This window comes from Pempheris klunzingeri, chromosome 7, assembly GCF_042242105.1.
Source record: "Pempheris klunzingeri isolate RE-2024b chromosome 7, fPemKlu1.hap1, whole genome shotgun sequence".
NCBI classification, from domain to species: domain Eukaryota; kingdom Metazoa; phylum Chordata; class Actinopteri; order Acropomatiformes; family Pempheridae; genus Pempheris; species Pempheris klunzingeri.
The window spans coordinates 15657976-15685963 of record NC_092018.1 but is presented as its reverse complement, the minus strand read 5'-3'; the positions used below and the strand labels follow the sequence as shown (position 1 = coordinate 15685963).

Below are 27988 nucleotides of genomic sequence, written 5' to 3'. Positions count from 1 at the left end.
CATTTGACAGAATCATGTGAGCATTTGCCCTGTGACATTATTATATTTATACATTATAACGTTTGCATATATATTGTTTCGCTTTGATCGTTTCTGTGAAAAAACTTCCTTAGAGGAAGCACGAGCGGCTTAGCTCGGGACTTCCTGTTTGGTGGCTCGGCTGTTGACTGGTGGGATGAGGTCCTCGGAAGATAATAAAACCACCCAATGAAACCGGAATAAAAGTTCTCTCAAAATGAGCTGGTATGTATTTTGGCTACAGCATTAATTTACCGCATTGCTGTGAAAGTATAACCTGTAAATGATACATTAATAGTGACTAAGGACAGATGGTTTGTCGACCGGGCTCCGGCTATTTCCTGGTAGCGCTACACAAACAGTAACGTTACAGTGGACAGGAGTTAGCGCTAGCTTGTTGAACTCATGAATAAAACCTCTGCTAGAGACTTTACTAACAGGTCATAGATGGGTAGCAATGTCCTCAAACAGGTGCTAATAAAGTGGTAGTTTTCATAAACAGTTAACTTAGACCGAAGGGTGGTTGATAAAGTCGAGCATTCTAAGTTAGCTAACTTGTATTTAGCACCTAGTTTGGCTGTTGAAACATTAGCGAGCAAATAACCTACAAAACAACAATTATTTACCAGCACTGCTCTTTGAGATTATGGCTACTTGTTCATGCTGTTAAAATAAACCTATGTTGTGCTTTTAGCACAACATGAGACATGAATATCGCTAAGCGTCAGGTCAACAGGGTCAACTCTGAAGCCATTTAAAGGGATTTGATAGCTGCTAGCTAACGTTAGCATCTGTCGTGCACCTCAGACCCACTGAGGAGGACTTTTGTTACTTGTTGTGCACCCGTGTCCACGTAATAATAGCATGGTGATGTTGTGTCCTTTACCATTCATCAAGAGTAGTGACGATGAGTATTTAATGGTAAATTGGTGGGTAGGTCACTATGATGATACCCCCTAACATGTTTAATGCTATTGCGTTTTTGCAGGCACCCAGGATGCAGATATGTCCTATATGTTGTGTTTACTAATCCAACACAAGTTTGTTTTTTGAGAGGGAAACATTTGCTCTAAGTTTGGGCTACCTATTCACAAGTCTGAAGTCACCTACTGGAAGTAAGAGAGGCCTCTGATAGCCAAGCACTGTTTAAGATCAGGTTTTACGGGTCACAGTGACTGTATGTTTTTGTATTTTCTTTATTTGGAAGCGACTGTATCATTTGTTTGGATTGTATTTTTGATGACTAGTTATCTTTAGTTTCAGGTTTAATGCCTCATATTTTCTGGATCAAGCTTCTCAAATGTGAGAATTTGTTGCTTTTCTTTGTCTTAAAGTAAAATGATAGATTGGGTTTAGGATCGTTGGTTAGACAAAGCAGTCAGTTTTAAGATTGATCATTGTTGATCATTTTCCCTCAAGATGAATGAATGATAATAAAAGGAAATAATTAACAGATTAATCAACAGTGAAAATATTTGTTATTTACACCATAATCAGTATGGCAATGATTACTATGTCACTATTATTATACATTATATAAATACATATGTTTAAACCAAATTGTATCCCTGGAGATTTGAGGGTTTTTAGTCGGTTTAGTGTTTTGTAATTTTCTACGCGTGTCACGGATGAATGGTATTGTGTTGAATGAATGAAGAGAGTTGGTGTGAACAGTTGGTTTTATGACATAGTCTGCATGGATGATCTGTGCAGATATCAGCTGAATCTGTGAGGCTTGTTATCAGTGATCTTTCATCCAGCTGGTTACCTTCCTGAGAAAGTAAACAACAGCAAACAAGGCTGTGCTATCATTTTCAGCCAAATGGCAACAAGAAAAGTAGTTGCTACAACATAATATGTCTTGAGCATTTCTGATTCTCGACTCTTATCTCAGACAAGATAAGTTTGTTTAAATAATGTCCCTATACAATTGGCTTTACAGACCCACATCAGCACTAGCTCCAGACCCAACCCAAGTACTCTCGGGAGACAAAGAAAAACTCCCCCAAACCTTTGCTTTTTAGAAAATTTCACTCCAGGGTGTCTGAGAGTTTATTTATCATTGGTTCCACAGTGTCTTCTCATGTATTACTTTTTCTTTTCTTTGGTAGGTCTAAGTGTCGTCTTGATTCTGTTTGTTATTTCATGTTTCAGGATTTTCTGTTCCTTGGAAATAGTTGAAAACCAGGTTCAGGGAGATAAGTAATCTGCTGTGAACTCTGTGTGCGTCACTCTGTGCATTGTATGTTTCATGTAGGAGATGACATGTTTCATTGTCTTTCATAGCCTACTATGAGTAGTACCGCTGGTCTCTTAAGGTATTGAGGGAATTCAGAATGTCTTTATCATACTAGTCCTCAACTGTGTGCTGCTTAGGAGTTTAAGAAGGTTTGAATAAATTCAGTGATTGTGTCTCGCAATTCATGAATGCAATTCAAAAGGAAATGGGGAGAGACTAGCATGTATTATAACAAACTCGTTCAGTTCGCTTGTGACGTGTATGTACATTAACTTCCTTTATGTTACGCTACACATTCTTTGTGTCATTTTCAGGGAAGACAGTTATCAAGTAAGCAACACGGCGTCACTCAGTTCAGTCTGACAGTCAATAGCTGGCAAGTGACGCTTCTGCCAGCACGCACCGCCAAATACAAGGTCAAGAGTGGGGTGCTCGACCAGTGAAAAGAGTCCTTTATGGGCTCTGCTGACTGATGCATTCCAGTAGGGCCTGCACACTTGCCTCTATGACGTGAGAGGTTTGACTTTGGGGTCATCATCAGAACAATCCCACTTCCCAACATCTTCAACTAGCCCTCTGTGCTCCACGGAATATCCAAGGTCGAATGATGCACCATCCCTCTAATGGCGTACGCCTTTGCAGTTTTCGTGAAAAGCCATTGGCTCTTCCAGCCAGTGCATAATATGTCCCGGACAGAGAAGACTGTTATGTCTTTGTTCTTGCCTACGTGCTTACTTGATGGCAGTGACGTGTAGCCTATTACAGCAAAGATGAGATAGCTCTGTAAATGCAAGTTCACCAACTTGTTGACAATGACAGCAAATGTGTAACGGAGCAGTTTTTAAATGCATCTGCGCCTGGAAATGGGCAATGGCCGAATAATATTAATAACCTTTCAAGTTACTGTGATTCTCTAAAAATCATTTTCCCTAAATCTATTTACGTATCTCTTGAGTTTTTGGCTTGTATTTACTTGTGTGACTAAATGTTTTATTGGTTAAGTGAATCTTTCGACTTACAGAAACATGTAGAAATACTCTAGATCACTCTAGATTGTAATAATCACATTGTCCAAATTATTTAGCACTAAACACCATGGCAATATTCAGCTGAACTACTGATGCCTGCCAGCACTAGGCTTAGATTTCTTTGCAGAAAAATTTGGACTTCAGCTGGTGCAAGACGTAAGTTTTCTGTCTTCAGCTGTCTTGTGGCTGGGCCTCTGCCATGTCAGACACTAGTTCTGGGTTCACAGGACCCGACTTACCAGTGTTTCTAAATGTGACAGCCCCTACAGAAATATTGCTGTGTGAAGAAACATTAGAAATGATTCTCACAGTGACTACCATCCTCCCTCTTTCTCATTCCCCCCCCCCCCCCCACCCCACCCCACCCCCCCCCCCTACCCGAAGCACACTTCACTCTGTGTGTTTGCCAGTTCTCATGAGCAGTTGAAGAGAGTGACCACTTTATTTTGGCGCCTTGGAGAAGTGGATATACTCTGAATCTATAAAATTAAGAACTCTGCTCAGTTTTTTTTTTCTCCAAGCAAATGTATCCTGTGGTACATTAAAGGGAAAATCCACCTTAATACGGTTACACTTGGACGGACTCTCTTGATGTCATTGAGAAATAAATCCTGTCATGGTCAGCTCTGCCAAAACATAGCAAAATATAACATTGAAAGCATGTAAATACGTGTTTTTTAATATATATGTGTGTGTGTATGTGTATGTATGTATGTGTGTGTGTGTGTGTGTGTGTGTATATATAGATAGATAGATAGATAGATACACGTTGTGCAGTGTGCAGCGAGCTAGAAAAACATAAACTAATGCAAAATCACTTGTGTAAAACACCAAATCAACAAAGTGACCGTATACGTGTCTTTCTTTAAATGCAACTACATTGGCTGTGTTTTAGCAATATGCAACCACTGTGTCCTCTTTATACTCCATTGTCAAGTTTTGTTCCCTAAAATTTTGCATGTTTGTTCAAATGGACACTCACTGCCATTGCACGCATTTGTTAATTTATCTTTTATTTATTCAGGAAGTCTCACTCAAATCAAGATCTCTTTAACAAAATAGAACTGAATTAAAACAATCACAAACATGATTAACAAGAAAACCTTTAGTGTGAGTGTCTTCAGTTTGTTTTGCAGTTCATTCCAATAGCAAGGTGCATCTTGCCCATTAGTATAAAGCCTGTTAGCATGTTTGAGTCACTTGAGCAGCTGTGTGTAGTTGTAGTTTCTACCCGAATTGTGGAGTCATCATTCATAAACACTGGAGAATGCGGTGGGTAAAGGTCTCACAAATCACGAGGGCATATGCCAAACAAAGGAATATTGCATTAGAAAGAAGGTGCTCGACCATATACTGAAGATATAAGATATGTATTGTGTTAAGGGAGGGCAGTCACCAAGTTTTGGTGATTTGCTGGTTCATGACTGACCAGGTTGAACTGATTGTCAAGTGGTTGTTTCCAAAGTCAAATCTCATGGTGAAAACTGGTCATTGAAGATGTAGTCTGGCTGAGCGAGAATGGTTCTCCTTATTGTAGCTTTGGAAGAGCACTAATTGATCTCCAGCCTAAGTTTACATTCAGATATTATGTTGCTATTATGTTGTATTTTGGAAAGGGAATTCTTTACAATGTCAAAGACGGCTACATGCGTATGTATTGTACCTATTGTGACGTTATAGTCTACTCATCAGGTAATCAGAGAAAGGTGAGTCACGTGAGATGGCAGTGAGTAATTTTCTGTGGTTACTTTCCGTACTCATCCAAATGATGACGAAGTGGGTGAAACTACTTTCTTGAGCCAAAAGTAACAAAATGGTTTTAAGCATTAGTAATTGTTTATTCATTAGAATCTAAACCAATTGATTTAAAACTATAGTTAAGATAGGACAAGACAATTGGTACCTCATACAACCTAAAGCACAACATCAACACAGAGCCAGCAAATCAAAGCAAATCTTGATACCTGAGCCACTAGTAAAACCTGTTCTTTTCTTTTTTTACCAGATTAATCTTGCTGTTATTTGACCATGTTGAGTTTTGTGATTGAGCTGTCATCAAAAAGATCTTCCCTACAAATCAGTAGCATTCCCCGGTTGCACAACGAGGCCCTACATCACACCCTCTCTTTTCCATCTCATTAGTCTACACACCTTTCTTTTGACGCAGCTGCTGCCTCACCCTGCCTGTCAGCGGCAACTGTCCATCATATAGCTTAGATTTCAGGCTATTAGTGCCACATCAATGACAACCTACAGCCAAGCACATTGGCAAGGCAGAGTTTTCTATCTCATGGATTCCAAAAGCACCCTGATGCTCAGCAGCAACTTATTAAGGCAAAGCCGTGGTTTTGAAATGGGGACAAAAGATTGTGTTTTAACTAAGAGGGAACAGGTTTCTGTTTCTTCTCCCAAAACTATAGTCAGGATGTCTGTGTTTGTCTTTCAAGACTGAAGAAAAGTTTGTATTTCATTCTGAAAATTATGTGCAGCCACTGCATCTACACTATACCCCATGACATGTTTTATTTTTTGATTGATTTGCAGCGCTGGTCTCAAGTTTTCTTTTAAAAGCAAGCCATCGTCCTGGCTTTACCTTTTGAGACCCTATATGTGAGGGTGTCGTGATGAAATTAGACTCATCTTTCTGATGAACAATATAGGGTGTCCATCTGTGTTTCATTGCCAGCCGAGGTCATGCAGTCAATCTGCACTGAAGGGACAACCACTTCTGTTTAGTGATATCCGCCTGCAATGGGAACCAGATGTGTTTAGTGATGACATGAAGTTAATGTACATGGCTTTGACTGCACACTCCTGCGAAGCAAGAATTAACAGCTTCAGATTGTCCATGTCTGCCTGCAGTCACCCATCATGACAACTGATGACAATCTAAGCACTCAGTAATTCCACCTCTTAGGGAGTCATTTTCCAGCTGCTTATGTCTGACCTGTGGCATTTCTTTTTATGTGATTTCAGGATTCCCTTCAAGATTGGACAACCAAAGAAGCAGATTGTCTCTAAAACAGTAAGTAACTCGCTACAAACAAAAGTTGACTCAAGTTCACTCATCATTCAAAAAGATGTTGTGCATAAAATTCAAATCAGAAATCCAATCTGTGTCAGTGAATTATTGAAAACTTGCTTTAAGGCAGTATTTTAGAAAAAAGTGTTTTTGTGAAGGTTTAGCTATACATACATATATATAAATTTGTCAACCTTTACAAATAGTACATACAACATGAATAGTAGTCTAGTAGCCTAAATAATGTCATCAGAGTTCCTCATCCGAAAGACTTATGGGATGCCAATTTGTCTGAGCCAAGGGGGCAGAGGTGGTTACCTTGAAGTGACAGTGAGTGGGCGTTCTCCTTGCTGGAGAAAACCACTTCCAGTATAATCGGTCTGTGGCCCCTCAGTCACTGTCAGACTGGGGTTCCAGCTTCCTGTGCCATCCTAGGCAAAAACCAGGGAGTGGGTTAGAGGAAGCCCAGTAAGACGATCCACTAGCGACAAAGTGTCAACTGCCGTCCTCGTTGTTTGGGCCACTGTGTTTATATGGAGGAGCCCACAGAACCACAAGGCAGGAACCTACGCTGCCTCTGTGACCTGCTTGGCATGTTTTCGAGACATGGTTGGACAAACTGTCTTAACCCTTGTTGACCCTGGGAACTTGATGCATTCAAGTATGTTAGCTGCATCTTAACAGCTGGAACCCGGAGGAGTTAGACTTCTTTAGCTGTAGTTTGTGCCTCCCAAGAAGTCCCTGTTCCAAAGAAAGTATATTCAACAATAGAAATTAACGCACATGCTGAATTTTACATGAAATGTGTTCTCTTTTTAGGTTGAAAGAGACTTTGAGCGAGAATATGACAAACTCCAAAAGTAAGTTTGAATTTTGAACTTTAAGGTAGACGATCAAAGGGGTTTTTTGTATGTGGTATTCGTGTCTCTTTGGAAAGTTTGTGATTGTGATACAGAGTGTTAATGAACTCAAACCTACTTTTTGTGGATTGCAGAGTGTGTTTGAGGTCCACGCATGTGTGCAAATTTACAGTCAGTTGGTCCCTTCAGTTTGATGAAATGTGGTTTCTCCTCCACCAAATCTGTGCCCACGTAATGCATTTTATTTCTCTTGAAGTAGCGTTCACATTCATAAACCCAGTCATCGGAGAGAGGTGTCATTGTGCCAGTGTGACGAATTCATAACTTGATTAGTCAAGTCTTAGTCAAAATGAGCATGTAAAGCAAACTCATCATCAACATTTAATTTTCAACTTACAAAGAAGTAATTCATATATATAATAAACGGTATATTGGTTAGCGTGCATTCCGTCCAGTGAAGTATGAAAATGTGCACCAGCCACACTGTAATGTAATGAAGATGTTAGAAACCTGAGAACACTGGGAGATCTTTTCCTAGATTTATGCATGTTGATCCAAAATTAGATTGTTGTTGTGTGTTATACAACTATTGTGTAATTTTACTTTACATGTTTACAAAGCACCCTGAGAAACTCACACTTAACATGCCTCTCATTGTACATACAGTGTCTTTGTCCCACACAATTTGCCAGCCCCTGCTGTGTTTGGTCACTTTTTCTTTTCTCAACACTGAACTGTGAAAGGACTCACATTTTAGCTATGGTGCTGAAATCTGAAATTAGAAATTGTGAAACTTTTTACTTTCCTTTAGATATGAACCTCTGATAAACTTAGATTTAAGCTCAAAGTTATAATCAGTCAGCCCCATTGGCCATGTATGTGTACACATACAAGCAATTTTTCCTTTGCGCTCAATTACACAGAAATATACACACAGCACAAAACAACGAACAAATAAACAAAAGATCGGAAAGTACGGAACTAGATGTTGTGGATGCAGACATTCTCGAGGCTTTTTTCAAGTAACCAAAAAGCCTAAACTGAAACGGAAATTTGTAAACTGTTGACAGCTATTATTTTACCAGCCCACCTAAGATTGAGTGAGAAGATATAAGTGATTCTATGAAACAAAGGAGAGACCCGAGAGCTCTGTACATTCAGGCCGTCTCTCACTGTGAGGCCAAGGTTCTAAAAAGTCCCTGAGGGCCCTGCTGAATGAGTGGGAGCACCATTTTCCTCTCAGGTTTTGTTGAGTAGGAGGGCCCATTACCAGGAAGGTGTGGTGCCAATAGACCTTATAGATGAGTCAGAATAGCAGGCATGTACAGACATTCAGGTTCCCCACCCAAGAGATCCATATCAACACATTGTGGTGCATCTGTTGCCTAAACACACTTGGTAGGCCTCACTATGAATCCTGTTTTTGCATTCCGTCCGCTTGACAAAAGACAACTTTGGCGTAATTACAATTCTGATTTTGTGGGACTTGTATTAACTACACCTAACCAGGCCTGGGCCTGACCACTAAACGATTTCTGAGGCCAATGCCGAGATCAGTGTTTGAGACAAATCTGGTCTACATCAGGTCATTTCTTTTTTTTTTACATAAGTGCATAACATACATCTAGCTGCAACGATTAATCAGTTTCAGTAATTTTTTAGAAAAATCTTTCTGCTTCCAGGTTCTTAAATGTCAATATATAGATATAATATATCTGTGAACATGGCTGAATGCCTGTTCCTTTTCTTGTGTCAAACAAAGGGTTTGTGTGTGAAGGTTGTAAAAAATTCAGTAGTGTTGTCCCGGTTTTCAATTGGCGACATGGCTGGATGATGGTGGCTGCACAGGCCCAACATTGGGGCACTGGAGCAAGGAGCAGCAGCTGTTCAGCTAGGCTGCTCTATTAGCACCTTTTGGAAAGAGACTCCAGGCTCACCTGGCGCTCATCCAGGATTGCTCTCTCACTGTCAGTGCTGACAGGGTAGAGAAGATGCAACAGCATTGTGCAACACATTTTAAAGTAGGAGGTACTATCTGGAACACAAGTTTGCACAAACAAGCACTATGAGAACACGTCTTGAGTGTACACGCGTTGGTCTCATAGCATGCTAGTTTGTTTACATCAAGAGATGATTTCACCAAGTGTCCCGCAACCCCGATCTCCGTGATTGGCAGGGTTTTTACTGTTATACTGTGATTTACATCATCTCTTATTTGTCTCCTGTCATTAAGCTCAAGTCTTAACTGTGTCAGCCAAGACTATTTTAGTTTTAGTTTGTTTTACATGGTGCCTTCCATTGACCCACCTGACGTTCAGAATTGCATTTAAAACTTGCGATGTATTATGAATTCTCAACTCTTTCTACTTGCTGGCATCATAAAGATGGAAATGAAACTGACCACATATTGGTATTACCAGATGTTTTTAACAATGTCTGAAGCAATTTTTTAATTGCAGGTATGACTGAAGACAGATTTGTAATGTTATTGCTGCATGGAAACATTGTCTCATAGATCAGCTTTTAAATCATTTTCAGATTGTCTCAACAAAACAGACAAACTGATGTTTGATCATACAGTGACCCGAGCTCTTCATAGCACATTCATAGTGCACACTGAAAATGTATTTACTGGGCAACCTCTGCTTTGAAAACAGGAAGAAGCCTTCTAATTATTAAATACTGACTAAATCCTGCTAGGAGTATTGCTTTAAATTTTGACAACAATGCGAGTTGCATTTGCTGCAATTAGACACATCTATTTCTAAATAACTGGAATGTAAGCGTATATTTTGATTACTTTAGACAAAGGCTGATCTGGCTTATGAGACCCAGTTACATCTAATTGGTGAGATAATACAAGAAGTTACTGTGGAGATCGTTCTGACAGAATGTTTTTTTTCTCCTGTGGTGTGAACAATAAGGGATGAAGTTACATCATTTACTGCAAATGACATTTTTGGAACAACCTCCATCTGGTCTGTGGCGATTGAGTGCAGAATCCTAAAAAACGTCAAGAAAAACAAAAGCATGTAGAGGACAAGTTATGATAGGAAATAATTAAGGATTTTTAGTAACCCCCCGACCTACATCCGGTTTACTCGGCTGCATAAATGAAATTACAATCACGGATCACAATCTAAAACCGAAGCTCCTGTTGTACAGATGCAACCTGACATGGGCTAATAGCACAAATTGTTAGTTTTTTGCATTAATGAGTTACTGTTAACAGTTGTGACAAAATTTACAAAATATCTGTGTTATGATTGTACTCTGTGTTTTTAGAAGTTTAGAAATGACTGTATTTAACTGTATTTCAAGAAGTTGTTTGGCCTCTCAACTCTTAATAGGGTAATACTGCACAAACTGTTTGTCTTAATTTTATGACAACACACTTATGTTGCCCTTCTTTTACAATCCTCTCACTTGTTTCTTGTTTTGTAAAACAGAGCTGTGTGAGCTGACTCATTGTTTGCTCTATGCACATATTAAAAGCTTCACTGATAAATTAATAGAGATAATAATCATTTTGAGATGCATTATTTCTCCATTATTCTTTAACATTTGAAACGGTGAATATTGAGGCAGAGGACAAACGGTAACATTCATGTTTGGTTCATGCACCTGTGTGTATGCTGGAGTAACCCACCGTTCGTTTGTTTCCCAGCTGTCAAACAATAAAAACCCTTTATTTAGAGCCAACGTCTTTGCATAGCCACATGTGTCCTACCAATATCTTAAAATCTTGTGGCCAGTAGCCATAGTGCCCCCACCAGAAATCCCACGGGATTACACAGCTATTGTCTTCCTAGTTCATATAATCCCTCAAAGCAAAGATGGAAATGAAACCGCACCACGTTCCCTTTTTCATCAAACCAGGAGAAGTGATATGACAGCAGTCTCAGGGGAGATTCTAAACCCCTCGTTTGCCTTAATTGATATAATGAATGGCATGTGTTTTCAGCCTCCATAGTCTGGTAATTGCCATTTTTAACACCCATCAATGGAATATGTGCAGTGGAATGATTGAAGACATTAATGCTTTTGAGCGCAAATGTAGTTGACAGTAACAAGAAGGATTCGCTGTATTATTAATTAGCTAACGGATGTTATAATAACATTTTATGTGGAATCAATGAAACATGTAATTCCTTCTTGAACCACGTGTATTTTAATATACCAATTTCCTTTTCTAGATTTTTGGTTCGGATCTTTTCTTTTGTCCCTGTTAACACGTCTGGCACAGATGGAATAGATCTATATTTAGATTAATTATGGATACAGTTGTGGAAAATGTTTACTTGACTGACTGTTTTTTCACTTTTGTATTTTTTGTTCTGGTTCTGACCAATTCCATTGGTTATACATTTGTTGTTTGTTGTCATTTCAGCCCAATTTTCTCATTGTTTTCAGTGTTACTGTCACTATTACTAGACCTGACGCTGGCTGATAATCACTCTTCTTCTTGTCCTACAGGCTGGAGGATCAGACGAAAAAGCTTCACAAGGACATGAAGAAAAGCACTGAGGCTGATTTAGGTGTGTTCTGCCACCAATCTGTGTGTTGCCGCTGGGTGTGTGCCATTGATCTCCACTTGTTCACCAACATACTTGATGTTACTTGGCAGGTTTTTCAGGGCTAGAAAGACGTTTGGTTGTCTTGGTTTGATTGGTGGTGCTTCATTGCTCTCCGAACGACTCGACAAATGAGACGGGACTTCACCTTAATCTTTTATAGGTTTTTCCAGGCTATCATAGCGTGTGTGTGTGTGTGTGTGTGTGTGTGTTTTGGATTTATGAGTGTATCTTTTCTATGCGATGCTCAGTTAGGGATCAGTTTGTCTCCCATGTCTGCCTTCATTTATTCATACATTTTGTCAGCCACAGAAACCATGTTTACTCTACCTTTTTATTTGCTTATTTGTTGGTTTTGGAGTTGTGTATTTGGGAAGCAGCAGTAGACATGGCCTGTGGTAAGTAGTCAGTTGTGGGGGTGGAGGAGCGGGGACGGATGGAGGAGTGTGAGAGGCTTCTTCATTTCCTCTCCTTTGTGCTCTGGAATATGGATGTCTGCATCATCAAAGTGTCATAGCTGTCAGGCCCTCATTATCGTTAATGGATTCCATCTGTTGCACAGGTCCCGTCTCCACCAACTGCTGCCAAACAAAGAACTGGACTTACTCTGCATGTCAGCACTGCATTTAATACACTGCTTTCTATATCGACGCTCATTTATCAAGTCAAGGGTGGTGATATGCAGAGCTTTGTTGAACTCGCTGCCAATTAGCTGGTGAGGGACGATAATATCTTTTAAGGGCTTCTGCAGTTCACAATTTCAATTAGTGACAGAAGGCAGAGAAAGTGGTTGGGATAACTGTGCTCTTCATACTGAGACATTGTTCATCTCCTTTCAGGCCCAGGTGATTACATGGGACTTCACTTATTTGCACTCCACTACCACAAATAATTAAATCACTACCCTCAGGGTCACCTTTTGATTTTCATGACCCCTATAATCAACATATTTCTCAGTCATATCAGACTCAGACAATGTCAAATCAGGCAATTTGTTACTTGTCAAATGGAGAGATATCCAGAAACGCCACACCACAGTAATTGATTGGCTGAAAATTGGTCTTGAGAGAATCCCAAGGGACTGAGAAAAGACTGTTCCAGATCTCCATTTTCACCACAGCCTCCCCTGTCAGCACGTGTCTCCTCGGTGAGGCTCACTTATTTTGACTGTGAAGCCATAATCTGATACGCGCTCCGTGTCTAAACAAAGTGGCATAAGTGCAGATTAACAGTAATTGGTGCTGTCAGTGTAGAAACATTGCAAAGGTTCTTGGTGCTCTGGTGAATATTCAACACAGCAGCCAACCCCACAAACCCCTCAGATTATTACGATGGGGGCAGCACAGTGCCATTCTACTTCTGCTCTATAGTCCTTTCTCGAAAAGCTCACTTTTAAATATGCTACTACATACAAACACATGGTGTTTGGTTTAAGAAAAATGTAAAGAAATCTAGCGTTGAATTGGATTAAAATGTGTAAATGAGGTAACCTTTTATTTGCTGTAATCTACAGGATTCTCTTTTCGCTATTAGACAACTATGTTTTAACAGTATCCTCTGCGTGTGTGTGTGTGTGTGTGTCAGCCATGTCCAAAGCAGCGGTGAAGATCTCCGCAGACCTGCTGAGTAACCCGCTGTGTGAGCAGGACCAGGCCTTCCTAGAGTCCATGAATGCTCTTGATACAGCCATGAGAAGGATGGAGGCCTTCAACCAGGAGAAGGTCAGACTCAATCCCACAGTCTTTCACACTTTAAATTTTTAGTGTGTTATCTCACTCTTCTGCCGTCTCTCCCTGCTTTGTTTTCTTGGCGCTTGCTATTGGCGCTGATACCATTAGATGGTTATCGGGGGAAATGTCTTTCCTCAGACATACAAAGTAAGAAACTAGATGAGTTTTTGTTGAAAATACATGTTTTCATATTTGTCAATATTGTGCAGCCTGTGGACTAAAAACTATCCGTATGTCTTTCCTTCTGTTGTTTTTGAAAAGCATCTGTGCCCATCATCCTCTATAAGCTCAAGCAACTGGTTATCAGCTGTGAGAATTGATGCATTTGTGACTCACTGGTGTCTAAAATATCTCATACAATGGACAGGCCTTTTCTCAACAGAAAAAAATGCCCGACCACAAATTTCCTAGAAGTAACTCTATCCACATCTTGTGTAGTGAACATGTCTATAGTATTACTTGTATTATTTTTTTTAAACCAACACTTGGCTTCAGATCAACACTTTTGTTTTGCATCGATGGCTTACACCACCCCACTTTGTCTCGGAAGGTTACAGAAAAATGTTGTTATTTCCTTTTAATTTGAGAAGCGCAACTGTAATCCGCTCGAATTCATCATACTTTAAACACTTGTGTAAACTTCTCAAATGCCTCCTGCAGCATTTCATTTTTGCTGGTAGCACTAGATGAAAGAACACCAGGAAAATCAAGTCCAACAGGCAGACTCAGACTGACATTGCCATCCTAGAGCCACACTGCTGGTGTGCCTGGAATATGGTCCGTCACCTCTTTCACCTACATTTCCTGTCCTTTTGTTTCTTGGTATTGTGATATTTAGAGTATTTGGTTGTTTTGGAGTGCGTTTCTCGTAATCTTTGTGCTTTTCACAATGTTTTGTCCTAAGGGGCAACCAACCGTAGATAGGCAGACATCTCTCTCCAGAAGTATAAGCCATACAGCACACTCTTGCCTCGCTCTCTCACAGCTGTACTTTGTGAAGATCTCTTCTTTGGCTGTCAGGCCTCTTCAGATTATTTGGTGGGTGCACTTCTGGTTTTTGATTAGAATCATCGCCAAAGGTAGTTATAATGTGAATCATAGTGGCACCGCATGTGTGCATCCTCAAGGCACTACACTGTGAAGGGTAGACTTTTAAAGAGGAAAAAATACAACAGAACACAAGAGATCACACTAAGGCATCTACCGATTGACTTTTTTCCATCTGTGTTTTCTTGACTCTTTGCCCTGCTCTTAGGTGTTCTTTTCACATTTGTTGCCTTAAAAAATTCCCATTTATTTTCACATTTAGCTCCGTACCAGAATGATTTAATAAGCTTTTACATAACAGCTATCTAACAAGGTGGAGAAAATGAATAGCTTTCTGAAAAGTGCATAGTTTTTTTTTATTTTTATTCCATGGTAAAAATTTTAGTGTAGTATCTTGAGAATAGCACACCATCTGGATTTGTACACACTGGGTTGAGCCGACATGATTTATATTTTCTGCGAATTCTCATGATCTGGAATCAATTTCAATAGAAAATCAAGCCATGACCTTTTACCCAAGACGTGAGTAAAGCAGTATCCATGCTACAATCCAAACTCCCGTAGAGGTGTTTTGAAGTCTCCTTGTCATTCAAAATAATTTAATCAGTTTTGAAATATATTGTCAATGTAAGGAGCTTGAGTTGGTGAATAAAGCTAAAAAAGTAAGTTGAATACTAGATTTTATATTTAAGATGTTTTGTCATGTCAAGAACTGTCTTTGTACTTTGATAGAGAGTAACTAAAATGCCTTAAAGAAAAGGGACAATTATTGAATTGAATGTAAAATTTGCTGAAAATGGTGGGTGGAGTTTGAACAACTAGGCTGCAGCAGTCATTTTTGTTTCTTTTCTTCTTCAGCTTTAACATACCAGTCTTTCAGACTGGCTTTCCTCACAGCTCATCAAATTTTACTGGAGCAATTTTGAGTGACTAGACAAAGTAGAATGTGGGTTGGATGGAGCGTGTGGGTTTGTGACCCGGGGTGCGTATGTTCCAGGACTTGGCTTGGTCGAGTGCCCAGGAGAGCACTCCTGCCAGTTTGACTGTTTTTGGTATAGAGCAACTTCTACATTCTTCAGATTTTATACCATAACAAATTTGTGTTTTTAGAGCTGATGAAAATTTTTCACCAGTGTTGCCACGCACATGCTACTGACACTTCACTCTTTCCACATCTTTTGAAGACCAAAGCTTGAAGTAACAAAGTCTCCCGGCTTACCTTTTCCCTTGTGGCTAAAATTGTAACCACTGTCTTCCAAACCTGGGCAGTCAGGCCATTACTGAATCCTGTGCAGATATCCTCAATGGCCTTATTTCATTTCACTTTTATTTGTTCTGCTCATGGTAATGCACAACTACAGGAAAGAAAAGCAATTCACAATCAAAACATAGCTCTATTTATGCATTCCATGACTGTAAAGAAAAACGGGGGAGAAAAACTCAGTCATCTCTTACTTTAATGTGATCTTCTATTTTCACATTTTAAGCAGTCTAGTTGCAAAAGGCACAACATATTTTTATAGTGTATAGTTGTGATTCTATTTTCTGGCTCCATGGTGTGTAGTTTTCCTGTTTGGCTCTGTGACTGGGATGTGTTTGACAGTGATTCAGTCAGGCAGCACAGTTTTTCACTTGTGGAGGACAACAGTCACCAACTGTATTGACGTGGTTGTATATATATTTTTTTAATACACTTACATCCAGAGTGGGTTTTGACAGCTAGGTCACACCTGATTTTATCTGCACTTCTTTCAGTCTTACTGAATAAAAATCCTTGCCTTAACACAATGTTCAGTTCCAGGTTTGGGCAGGGCTGTGTGGCTCAAAGTGAGCTAAAGGCAAAATAGTGATTGTGAGCACTTTTTGGTCAGTCTGCTATGTGGAGTATCACCCCAGGTTTGCTAGGTGTTTTAAAATCCAGCAGAGCTCACTCGAACACAACTCGAGCTTCTCCCTTCAAGCTGACTGTTGATTCTGACGGCACCAACTGCAAACCCTATTGCTCCAGCAAAACAGACACAAAAGCATCCACCCTTTGCTCTTCTCCGTGTTGAGACGAGATGTTCTGCCGCGGGGCCTGCAAGTGAGAGAGCCAGCAGATAAAACGTGCAGCGATAATGAAGGCAGCAGTGGCCCAGGTCTGTGTGTTTATTTCTGGGGCTGAGGAGGGCGCACAGCCCCGCCGGCACACTGCTGCCGAAGCTGAGCCCCAGTGTAGATGGCGGCAGCGCAGTAGAGGATGCTCCGTTTGGAGGGATATTGATTTCCTCTGCGATCTGTGTGTATTTTTGGGAGGCCTGTGTGCCAGGATGGCCTCTGCCCCGTGACTCACTGATGGAGACTACTGCTTGAGCGTCGGCCTCAGGCTCTGCAGGGCCTCTAAGGAATAGCTCTGCCCCCCCTCTCTGTGGGAAGGGGCAGAGGGTAGAGGGCACCAGCATGCTTAAGCAAATCTGCCGCTGTTGTTCTCCCTCCTCGCTGCATGCTCTCACCTTAGAAGCAGCGGCGCAGCTCAAGTCGGGTGGGGGGGGGGGTGGTGGTGGTGTGAATATGTAAAACAAAGAAAATGTGAATTCCCATGTACTTATTTGTTATTGGTTCTCTGTTTTCCCTCAAACCACAATCAACCATTTTGTACTTGGAAATCTGCCGGTGTGAAGCAGTGAGTGTTGCTGTATGTTCTCATAGATGGTCAGGGCATTTTTACAAAGCACAGCTGCGATCTCGCTTCCTTGTTGTTGTGTGATTGACTGTCCTTCCAATAGCAAGTGAACATATGATTAGTGGAGCTGCTCACTGTTCTCATGCAGCTGTCACTTCACATCTCGCTGCTTTAAATTCTCTTTCACTGTTTCTTAGCATTTACTGTTCACTTGACTCGATTGACTGGTTTACTTAGCAGTCTGTCATGCTTGAAGATCTAGTCGTAACAGTCATTTTGAATCTGCATTGTAAATGACGCTGGAAACTTTATTAATTGTGCGCCAACTTCTGTCGATGAGACTTGGTGCTGGGGCTTGAGGCCTCAAGATGAGATGTTCGTTTACTTCCACTTAACACCCCCCTTCCCGTCCCTCCCTCCCTCCTGCCCTCCCTCCCTCCCCTGTCGGCTCTGGCAACCAGAAGGAGAATGCAGGAAAATATAAACTGTTATTGTTAAAATGTTTGTTTGCAAAGAACTTTCATCTTGTAAGGCAGCCCACCCTCCACAGGATTTGAAATCAGTTGGGCTTTGCTTTCATGTCCATCCCCTGACAGTTCCATCCTTTTGTATCGCTAGCTCAATGAATATTCAGGGGTTTCTCCTCAGGGCTTGCGTACAATAAAAGAGTCAACGTCACGAAAGTTTCTTTGCAAGCCCCCCCCCCACCCCACCCCATCTCCTTTTTTCTTGAGTGTTCTGTTTGAAATGTACACAACAGTTGATGTTTGTGCAGCGGCATTACTTAGCTGCTAATGAGCAAGAGATGTAGAAGCTATTTTGTTTTGACTTCAGTTTTGATGTAACTCAATTTGACAATGAATAACAATTTGTAATGTCACTTCCCTTGATATGTTGATGATGTTAACAATTGTTCTTAACTTATAGGTCAACCAGATCCAGAAGACCGTTATTGACCCCCTGAAAAAGTAAGTGCCCGTCTTGATCTCTATAAAAAAATGTTTTCTTTTTTTTGGCCACCGTTACATTTAAAGGGAGGCTTCAAATAATATCTCTCTCCTCTACCAGGGTCAAATAGTTGTTGTAGATAAGTTTGACATTTGTTTGGAGTAGCAGAGTGGTGTTTTGCTGCAGAGGTGCTGTGAAGGCAGTTTAGTTTGGTTTTTGTAGCTTAATGTTCCTGATGTGGTGAATTCATATGACACTGCCCGTAACAATTTTATTATCTGACCCAGCTCTGCTCCTCACACTGGTAGAGCAGGGCCACAGGAAGGCATGCAGCGTTCTAACACAGATTATAAAAATGAACAAGGGAGTGAGTGGTGCTGCTGTGGCGGTAGTATGTCTGGAAGAAAGTTTATTTGAATACTCGCCCCCATTTGAGCAGGCTTTGAGTGCTATTCCATTCCTTAAGCCTCACTTTTTCAAACATGTGTGCGTGTGCGTGTGCGCACACACACACACACACACACACACACACACACACACACACACACACACACACACACACACACACATATACTGTACACACGCACATGCAAAGCAGAGGGACTGAAGGGAGTGGTTGGACTATCCCACCCGTCTTCCGGAGCACTTGTTAAGGGTTTGCTTCCTCCTCTTGGCTCCTCCCAAGAGATTAAACATATGCTGTGTAAGAGAGCACGAGCATCTGCCTCTACTGCAAGTTTATGTTGAACCCCATAAGCTCTTTAGTTTATTTTTCAAAATGGCCAATGTGAAGAGATTCTTCCATAAAAATTGAACAGGTCAGGTCAGTGTGTGTGTGTGTGTGTTGTGTGTGTGTTAAGCCCTTTCTTCCTCATGTGCTCTGGTGGCGGAGCAATGACAGGATGGAATGGTTCTAATTTCCTCTTCCTGGTGGGCGGCAGGCGGACGTGTGGGCAGGCTCAGAATATGGCAGAGGGCCCAGCTTCCTGGGCCCAGCGCCGTGGATTGGTTGAGGAGAACTGTCTCAGGACAGTGCATGCTCTCACACAAACATGGACACACATACACAAACTCCAACCCAGATTTTGGAGGGGGCACTGTCTTACAAAGATGGCATTTTAGACCATAAAGTTAGGCATTCACATGATTCTTAAATAGAGCAGAGGAAGTAAGTTCCTAAACTCAGAGTTTTTAAGTTAAGCTAAACTGACCTCCTTATTAACTTTTCCCTCCTTAAAAACACTGCACTATTAGTTATTAGTTTATCAAAGTGCCCTCTATAGAAAACTGAGACACAAAAGCTACTATACTACTTTAAAGCTTCCATTAAGATTCCATTAGTCCATCACTAATGAATATTTTTCATTGTTTACTCAGTCTCAAAATACTCTATTGGTGATCTTGTGTCATCATAAAGAGAATTAGAGAAGAGTTGAAAAGGAGAACGTTAATGTTAATGGAAGACCTTGAATGGCTTGTGTGTGTGTGTGTGTGTGTGTGTGTGTGTGTGTGTGTGTGTGTGTGTGTGTGTGTGTGTGTGTGTGTGTGTGTGTGTGTGTGTGTGTGTGTGTGTGTGTGTGTGTGTGTGTGTGTGTGGGGTTGAAGATTTTGGCATCCATCCTTAATATTTAGTGTGGTAAAATGTACAGTAAACAAATAGAGAAAAAAAGTGACCCCCCCCCCCCCCCCCCCCCCCCCCCCCACACACACACACACACACACACGATATCCCCCCTATTCCGTGTGTTTTATTCTCTCTCAGACCCAGACGTGGATCCACTCAGCAGGGTCACTGAGTGACATCACTGTGTTTATGTGTGGGGAGGGGAGTGCGTGGGCATGTTATCTCGGCCTCCTAACCTAGCCCTTTTTGCTCTTTTGCTCTTTTGGGGGAGACAGAAGTCAAGCCTGTTTTGAGACCTCTGCCCTCAGTTGAGAACTGCCTGGACAAGCCACATTCACTCAGGTTGTTTAGTTTTTTTTGTAACCATGAAGTTATCTGTCTTATCTTATCCAGTGTATCATGTATCCAGATTGCGTGAGTTGTCTGAGTTTTGATCAAGGCAAGTTGCTGCAGATCAAACTCTCCTTCTGATGAGACGAAGGAGGTTCTGCTAGCATGTACACACACACAGATGTTCCCGTGGCCCAGTGGTCGTAAACCATTTATACATCAGGTGACGGTTATTTTACATTCACAGCAAGCATATTTTAACAAAACTTGCCACGTGATATAAAATTGCCTGACACTCTTAAGTCTTCATCTGAAACTGTGACACATTGGAGGTGGTAATTTGCACATGAACAATTCGCTTTGCCATATTTTTAGTGGTTTGCTGTGCATTTTTTGCAATAGTGAGTTATGTGACGGTGATAGTCAAGAGGGACAGCCAGCCTGCTAGACTGAGGGTGTCTAGACCAGACTTGGGCTTGGCTGACGGATCAGACTGGCCTCTATGTGGATTGGCAGCTGCTCATAAACTCTCACTCTTGTCCAGATGCTATTTCCATCCAGCCTGTTCACCACACCCTGACCTGTCACATGGACAGTGGTGTGCCCTTGGCCTCCATGCAGCCCTCAACCAGAGTAAGACCTCATTCAGGCAACACTGACCGCAAATGCAGACCCAGCCGGCTGACTGCTAGTTGTCCAGCCGAGACCAGGATATCGAGGGAAGTATCCAGTGCCTGGACAGTTGTAGAATAATTTATCATAGCAAAGTATGTGCAGTCACCTTCAGCCTTTGACACAGATGAGTCACTATAACATCTGGACATAAAGAACCCCGAATGTAACAGTGAGACATCAGCATCCAGCATGAAAAGAGCAGGAATGGGTTAACAAGCAAATGGCTTTGGGTCTAGCTCAAGTCTCTCTGTGTGCTGAAGCATAGTAGTTGCTGGCAATGCTGTCCCACTTTAGAGCACAAATAGCAGGCCATCGTGGTGTGTCACAAGGAAATCGCACTGTGCTGTCAGGTGAAGTGTGCTGGTGAGAATGTGATCAGCCTGAAAGCTGGTTTGCTGCTGCGTTGTCATCAGCCAATGGGATCATGTTGGAGAGCAGTCATGCCTAGAGGGCAGTTACATAATCCCTTGGCACTTCAAGTATGTGTACACTGGAACAGATAGTAGACTTGAGGATCGGCATCCACCCCTGCCATAAACTGGGCCAAAGTGGTATTTTATAAATAGCGGTAGAGCGTGGGCCGCAGGGCTGGGCTGAGCTGAGCTCTGTGATGTCACTCAAACGCTGCGAGACCACTCCTTACTTAACTTCCTGTAGTAAACAATCGCTGCTTGTCTGAGACTGAGCCTCAGTACGCATCGCTTTCTGCTCCCCCCTCCTGCCCTCCGGTAAGGTGCACACACAGCCGTAATCTAGGATTTCACAATCAATCCACAGGTTGTCAGTGGTTCACTCATATGCTACACAGAGCAGGGCAAGGGTTGGCATGGAGAGGAAGGTAAATCACAAAGCCCACACATTTTGTGGCCAATAACACTATGGGCGGAGGTGCACATAATAAACTATTGTAGTAGTGTGCCTACACAGTTGATGAAATGTTTTAAATGAGTCATTCAAAAGAAGCTACATCTCACTCTTCAATTGTTTTTATTAGTGACTCACATGTAGCAGACACCTGTGTGAATAATTTTGTGGCCTGCTTTTTAAAAACACTGTCACTGCTTTGTGTTTACATGTTAGAGAGGCCAAAGAATTGGTTTCTTAACGGCTGTCTTCAGTTTGGTTTGCTATTGATTTGTGGATGACTGCTGGAATTTTAGCAACAGCTCATGGTGCTATCTTATTTCCCCTTCACATTCAGACACACGTGTTATTTGTTGTGTGTCCCTTGTCTTTTAAAACTAATGAAAACGGAGCATAACTGCCCCAGTTTAAAGAAATAATGTCAGGCCTTTGTAGCATACTGTATGCTAAGGGTGCATACATTATACATTAAGCAAGTTTGGATGTTATTTATCATGCAGGTATGTTAACTTCAAGTATCTAATTCGTTTTCACTAAATATTATTAGGTTGAATATTTTCTGTGTACAGTATTCCTGTTTCCCATTATAAGCAACCACAAAACCAGTGCAACAAGTCCCAGGATGAAGCTCAGACTCCTGTTGCTAAGTTACAGATGAGTGTTTTCCTATTTTTAGTGCCGAAGACTAGGATTCTCTTTGCAAGAATATATTTTCATTTGGAATATGATAATTGTCACAAAATGAATTGTTTCATGCCATTTTGAACTACAGTAATTAGATAATAGATTAGAGGAAGCTTAATGCAGAGCTGTCCTCTGGGGTTTCAGAGTACCTCTACAATAAGATGTTGAGGAGAGAGGTATTATTAATTCATAATGACTTTTATTAAGATGGGAAGCAACGCAAGATGCATGTCTACAAATTTCATAGTAATGAAAGCTGTTTTAATAATTTCAGTAACTTAAGTTTCTCTGAGAATATTCTGTGCTGATTACTCTGGTGTGAGCGTTTCTCTCTGTCTTCTGTTTGCATGAATCCATGCGTGTGTATGTGTTTTGTTTAGTTCCCTACTGGTTGTGTCAGAAATCTTTAAGGTTCTCTGTGTGCTTGTTTGTCGCAGGTACAGTGGCGTCTTCCCCAGCCTCAACATGGCGGTGAAACGCCGGGAACAAGCGCTGCAGGACTACAAACGGTTGCAATCCAAAGTGGAAAAGTATGATGAGAAAGAAAAAACCGGGCCCGTTATGGTCAAACTACACCAGGTACTGTGAGTTTAAAGCCTGCATGTGCGCACGTGTTCGTCCACTCCAGCGCTCCCTCTATCTGCAGAGGAGCAGAGTTCACTTGCTCTTACATGTTGCACGTATTGTGAATAGAGCACAAAAAGTGGAAAAAGACACAAATGCTGACTGGATATGAACAAAAATAGTTGAGCACATGCATACTGTACATGTGCGCTCCTTCACCCACGCAAGCTACCAGGCTCTCAAGTAGTGCCTTTTCAAAAAGGCACTGCTGCACATCTACAGGCACGTAATTGAGAATTGTAGACATACACATACACATAGACACACTATGAGGCCACTACAGAAGCGCACACATTCACAGATAGCACTGCAGTGTTGCCTATGCTATTGCCTCTAACACATCCTCACATGGCGAGCCACCCACACACATTGAGAAAAGCACTGTCAGGGGAACAAAGCCTTGAAGAGGCCCCTACATCCCTGCCCTTTGAAACCCCCTGCACTTAAAGAAATGATCCTGACAAAACACTCACATGCTGTTTTAACTGGCATTTGTAAGGAAAACTAACTAATGACCAACCCACAATGCCGCACATAAACAATATGTTGCAGTTTGAATATAGCAACTCCCCCCATCCCCTTAATAAAAATTCTCACCCTCTCACACATATTCATTGTGCATTCCATAACTCCATGCCTACAGTAGACTACCCACTAATACATTCACACACAGATCAGTGGTGCTGGAGTCCACTCACAGCCAAGTCTGCCCACATTACCCACTCCTCCTCACTGTGGTCGTGATTACAGCCTTTTTTTTTTTTTTTTTGCACTGCTTCTCCGTGGGAATTAGGCAAATATCTTTCTGAACAATAAGAAAAAGGACATTAAAGATGGCTCCAGTGCTGAAATGCTAAAACCTAACTTGTTTCTCTTTGCAGGTATTTTTTATTTTCTTGGAGGAATGTTCAGAATTATGTGTATATTATAACATGACAACACGCGGTGAAAGCAGGGGATGTTATTATGTAAAGTTGGAACTGATAGTGACCGCTGATGACCCGTTCTTTTGTTTCCTCTCTCCCCGCCACACCCCAGGCCAAAGAGGAGCTCCGACCTGTCAAGGAAGACTTCGAGGCCAAGAACAAGCAGCTGCTGGACGAGATGCCCAAGTTCTACCACAGCCGCATCGACTACTTCCAGCCCAGCTTCGAGTCTCTCATCAGGGCGCAGGTTAGTTATCCCCCCTGGAGATGCACACACAATGAGGCGCTCACGCATGCACGCACACGCCCACCCAACAGTGTGCTGTTACGCCCTCTGAGCATTGTTTAAACAGTGGATAAAGTGTCTGATGGAAGGGAGTGTATAATCCTGGCAGTCTGTCTCCCTCCACGCAGTCCTAATGTGATTAACCCCCAGTGACGGCCCACAATACTGTGTTTAGCCCAGGAAGGTCTCATCTGTCTGGCTCCGCTGCAGCGCTGCAAGTCATCCTCTAACCTGAAGCTTCTCTTAAAGCAGCTGGGCTTCTCAAGTTAGCGCCACCATGTCCCCCTCCCCCACCCCAGACCTGCCTGGCCATGTCATTTCCTCTTTGGGACAGTCACTGGCACACTCCTAATTACTAAACGAGATTATCCTAGACCTAATGGCAATTATGAGTTCTATGATGTACTTTGAAGTTAAAATTAGCTAACTGAGCAATCAGCTGTAACCAGCGTTAAACATTTCTGTTTATCTGAACTCGGGCCTTTTCTCTTTTAAGTTTAAATCGCGTTGTTAGCTTTTTACCTGGCCTTTTATGGTGCAAGAGCTCTTATTAGTCACACTTATGCTATTTTATTCCATCTACATTCTTTTTATTCATTTTGCTCACACACATGAATGAGCATTTCCACATGTTTACACACACACACACACACACAGACACACGTGGGTGGCCAGTGGTCCAGTGGACCTCATCCCCAGTCTTGCTGCATGTGCTGGGCTTCATCCTCCACTCCCCTCTCTCTCAGCGGCTGTTGCTGCTCAGCTCCCAGCAGCAGCAGGAAAAGGCACAAAGGCTGCCTTTGTTGTGAGCTTTCAGCTTCACTACCACGAGTCCTGTCCAGCGACTGTCAGTGGGACACATGGCCTGACCTGTCCACCTGTACAGATGTTGATGAATTGAGACATTGTCTTTTTTTTTTTTTTTTACTAAATTTTTCATTCTCCTCTGCATGTGTTCATTCATTCAATCATTTAAAAACTATGTTCTTTGTCCTTTTTTCAGCTGATTTTCTTTGTTTCCTGAGACAGTGGTCACGCATTGTTACTGGATGTAATGCAACTTAAATTATTCTAGGCAGAGATGTCAAAGTGCAACCTCTCTCTATAAATATTAAGCAGTATGTTAAAATGCCCAGACAGAAGTCGTGTGAATTAAAGCTCTGCTTTACTCAAAGGGTCCTTTTTGTATCGTAGGTGGTCACAGTTGTGTGATGTCGCGTTTATTCCTCGTGGTGACTTGACTAATTGTAATAGTAGAGTGTCTTTGCTACAGAGGGCACCCAGACACTGATCTGGTGTACATTATCATCACTGGTCATATGGACATTTCCGATGGCCCTTTCAACAAGCCACTTTTGAAAAAAAAAAATATCCGCTTTACCCCCACAAACAGCAGTAACCCAATACTTAGTGCCCACACATGTGGTTTAGGTGGCAAATATTGGTATAAACACTCAAAGGTCTTTCAGAGTGAGATCTTAAAAGGGCTTGTACAGTGTGGTTTAGAAACTTGACTTTTTTCCCCTTTGGCTGACTGTGTCTAATCTGCTCATGACAGAATGATGCACAAGAAGCATGATTCTTAGTTTATTTTCCAACTTGACCTTGTTCTTATTCTGTCGTGACCCTTAGTGGATCAGTGAGCATCTCTCCCACTGGCACCTTGCTTGGTCTTTCTGTTTCGGCCTACAATAGGACACACGAGCAATTTCAGAGAAGCCAACGATGCCCCCTTTAAGAGCACAGTATCGTATGCATCGCTGCATGAATAAATATCGAGATGTGTGTATGTGTGGGTTTCAAGGGGTTGTATTTCCCAGTACTTTCATTCTCTGCCTACTCTTCTGGAGTCTTGTAATGTGATTAAAGTCTATTAATCATCAAAGCAACTCTCTAGGGAGCCTGACTCATGAACTAAGGGGAAGAGGCAGGGGTGGGAAGTGTCAAGAAAGCTTTCAGTGAACACTCTCTATCTCTTGTTCAGATTGGGAGAGAAAAGCAGGGTCACTACCCACTGAAGTGCTGGGTTTTTGGGGCTTTGTCAGAGTTGTTTGATATCTTTGGGCTCTCTCTTCTCCTCTCGAATCACTTCTCATTAGCGGGGTTGAAGAGGTATGAGACCAGCAGCTTCAGACTAGTGTAAGTAAAAGCAAGGTGGCAATTTGGATATGAATCTGGAGTGTTTTCTGCGGGGCGTCCAAGAAAGGTCTGCGGATTGACCCCGTCGAGTCTTCATCAGAGGACAGACGGGACTATCTTCATCTTTTTCCTTCCTGCCCCCCTCAGGTGGTCTATTTCACCGAAATGTACAAGATCTTCAGCGAGTTAACAGACCAGATCGACCAGGCAGGGCTGACTGATGAGCAGAGGGAGAGGGAGACCGAGGCCAAGCTCAGCGAGTTGCGTGCTCTGTCCATTGTCGCCGACGACTGAGGGAGAAAAGCAGAAAACCGGGAAGGGCTCCTTTCATGCCCCTCTGAACGGATTGCACTCTTTTCAGGCTCCTTCAAACGGACAGCAAAGGCCTTAACCTGATTATCAGCTTGTTTCCTCGCGGCCTCATCAACCCCCACTCCTCTTGCACTACACTCCCATGTTTCATTCTCCCTACAAAGACTCTCTGCAACTCAAAGCAGCTGAAATGCCACATTAACTAAGCCATCAGCCATGTGCAACATTATAAGCCAATCTGTTTTTTTGTTTGTTTGTTTTTTAGTAAAGGAGTTAAACGGTTCTTGTCAGAACTAGTTAACAGGGTTACACTTGGTTTCAGAGACGTCTATAAGCATTTGTTTCCAACGTAGGAAATGAGCAAGGAAATGTTTTAATTAGTCACATCTGCTTTGTCACCAGCAATCTGTGAAACAGTCTTTAATGCCCAACTTTGAAATCACAACCACTACAAACTGAATGTTATTTAATATACAGCAGGTTATCAACAAGAAAATGTATTCCTGTATGTTCTGACCTTTGCTGGTTATCTCTAAGCTAAGTGCTGTGCCATGATGTGTGAGGGCTTTTTTATTGGGGTTTACAGGCTGATGTTGGTAACATCACCTGTGTATAATGTGCCTACTCTGTCCTGACTAAGTTGTGTGCAGTAAGCCTGTGCAGCGGTGCAGAAGGGATACTCGAATACTCGAGCTGCGGAGAGAACAAGTCCCTGGTGAAAACGAACCGCTGCACAAAACAAAGGCTGGTGCTCCCTCTAGTGGAAATAACTAATCACAACACACTATTTCTTTTTTCTTCACACCATCCATCATTTGTTCTGTTATTGTGGTTCAGTCTGTTAGCAACAAAGCTCACACATTGTTGGCGCTCTAGATTCTAAAGTCCTCTCTCTGTACCCTCTTCACCAGGGTTGGAAACCAACTGTTTTGGCTTTCCTAAATTATGGACCAAATCATACTGTCATTGCACTCTGTTGTTTCCACCTTTTTATCAGGTTCTGCCTCAGTATGATGAACACGCTCCAGTTATTGGGGTTGTATGGTGATGTATTAACATTGATTGCTCCCGTATCATTTTAGTTTTTGATGTGTCATACGCAGAAAATTTCTATTTATTGTTTGACAGACATGTTTTGATTTTTAAATTTCCTGAAACACTTAGTCAGTGGCTTGTCTTTGTGTTACACTTGAATAACTGTATTAATGAAGGTGTTTTTCTAAACAATTATGAGTTTTTAAGTTACTATAGTGGTTGATTTGTTTGTTTTTTTATATAACACAACTAAGTGAATACTTTAACATTAGTTTTATTTAGGTTTTTAAATGTGTAATGCACTATCTGTTAAATAACAATGTGATCAGCTGTCATCTCAGTTTATAATCAATCATTAAAT

At 41.6% G+C, this 27988-nt stretch overlaps 1 protein-coding gene across 1 annotated transcript; it reads left to right on the top strand.

Annotated features, from left to right (window-relative positions):
- The first annotated feature begins 151 nt into the window (after positions 1-151).
- On the top strand, positions 152-27985 carry bin3 (bridging integrator 3). Its single transcript, XM_070833657.1, has 9 exons — positions 152-243; positions 6262-6310; positions 7127-7167; positions 11644-11705; positions 13326-13462; positions 18108-18148; positions 22743-22884; positions 23968-24102; positions 26428-27985. The coding sequence occupies exons 1-9, from the start codon at positions 236-238 to the stop codon at positions 26572-26574; spliced, it is 762 nt and encodes a 253-aa protein (XP_070689758.1). The 5' UTR covers positions 152-235; the 3' UTR covers positions 26575-27985.
- Positions 27986-27988: the final 3 nt, after the last annotated feature.

Coding starts and splice junctions, on each gene's coding strand:
- bin3 (XM_070833657.1), top strand. Junction 7,168..11,643: donor GAATATGACAAACTCCAAAA/GTAAGTTTGAAT, acceptor CTTGTCCTACAG/GCTGGAGGATCAGACGAAAA. Junction 22,885..23,967: donor TTATGGTCAAACTACACCAG/GTACTGTGAGTT, acceptor GCCACACCCCAG/GCCAAAGAGGAGCTCCGACC.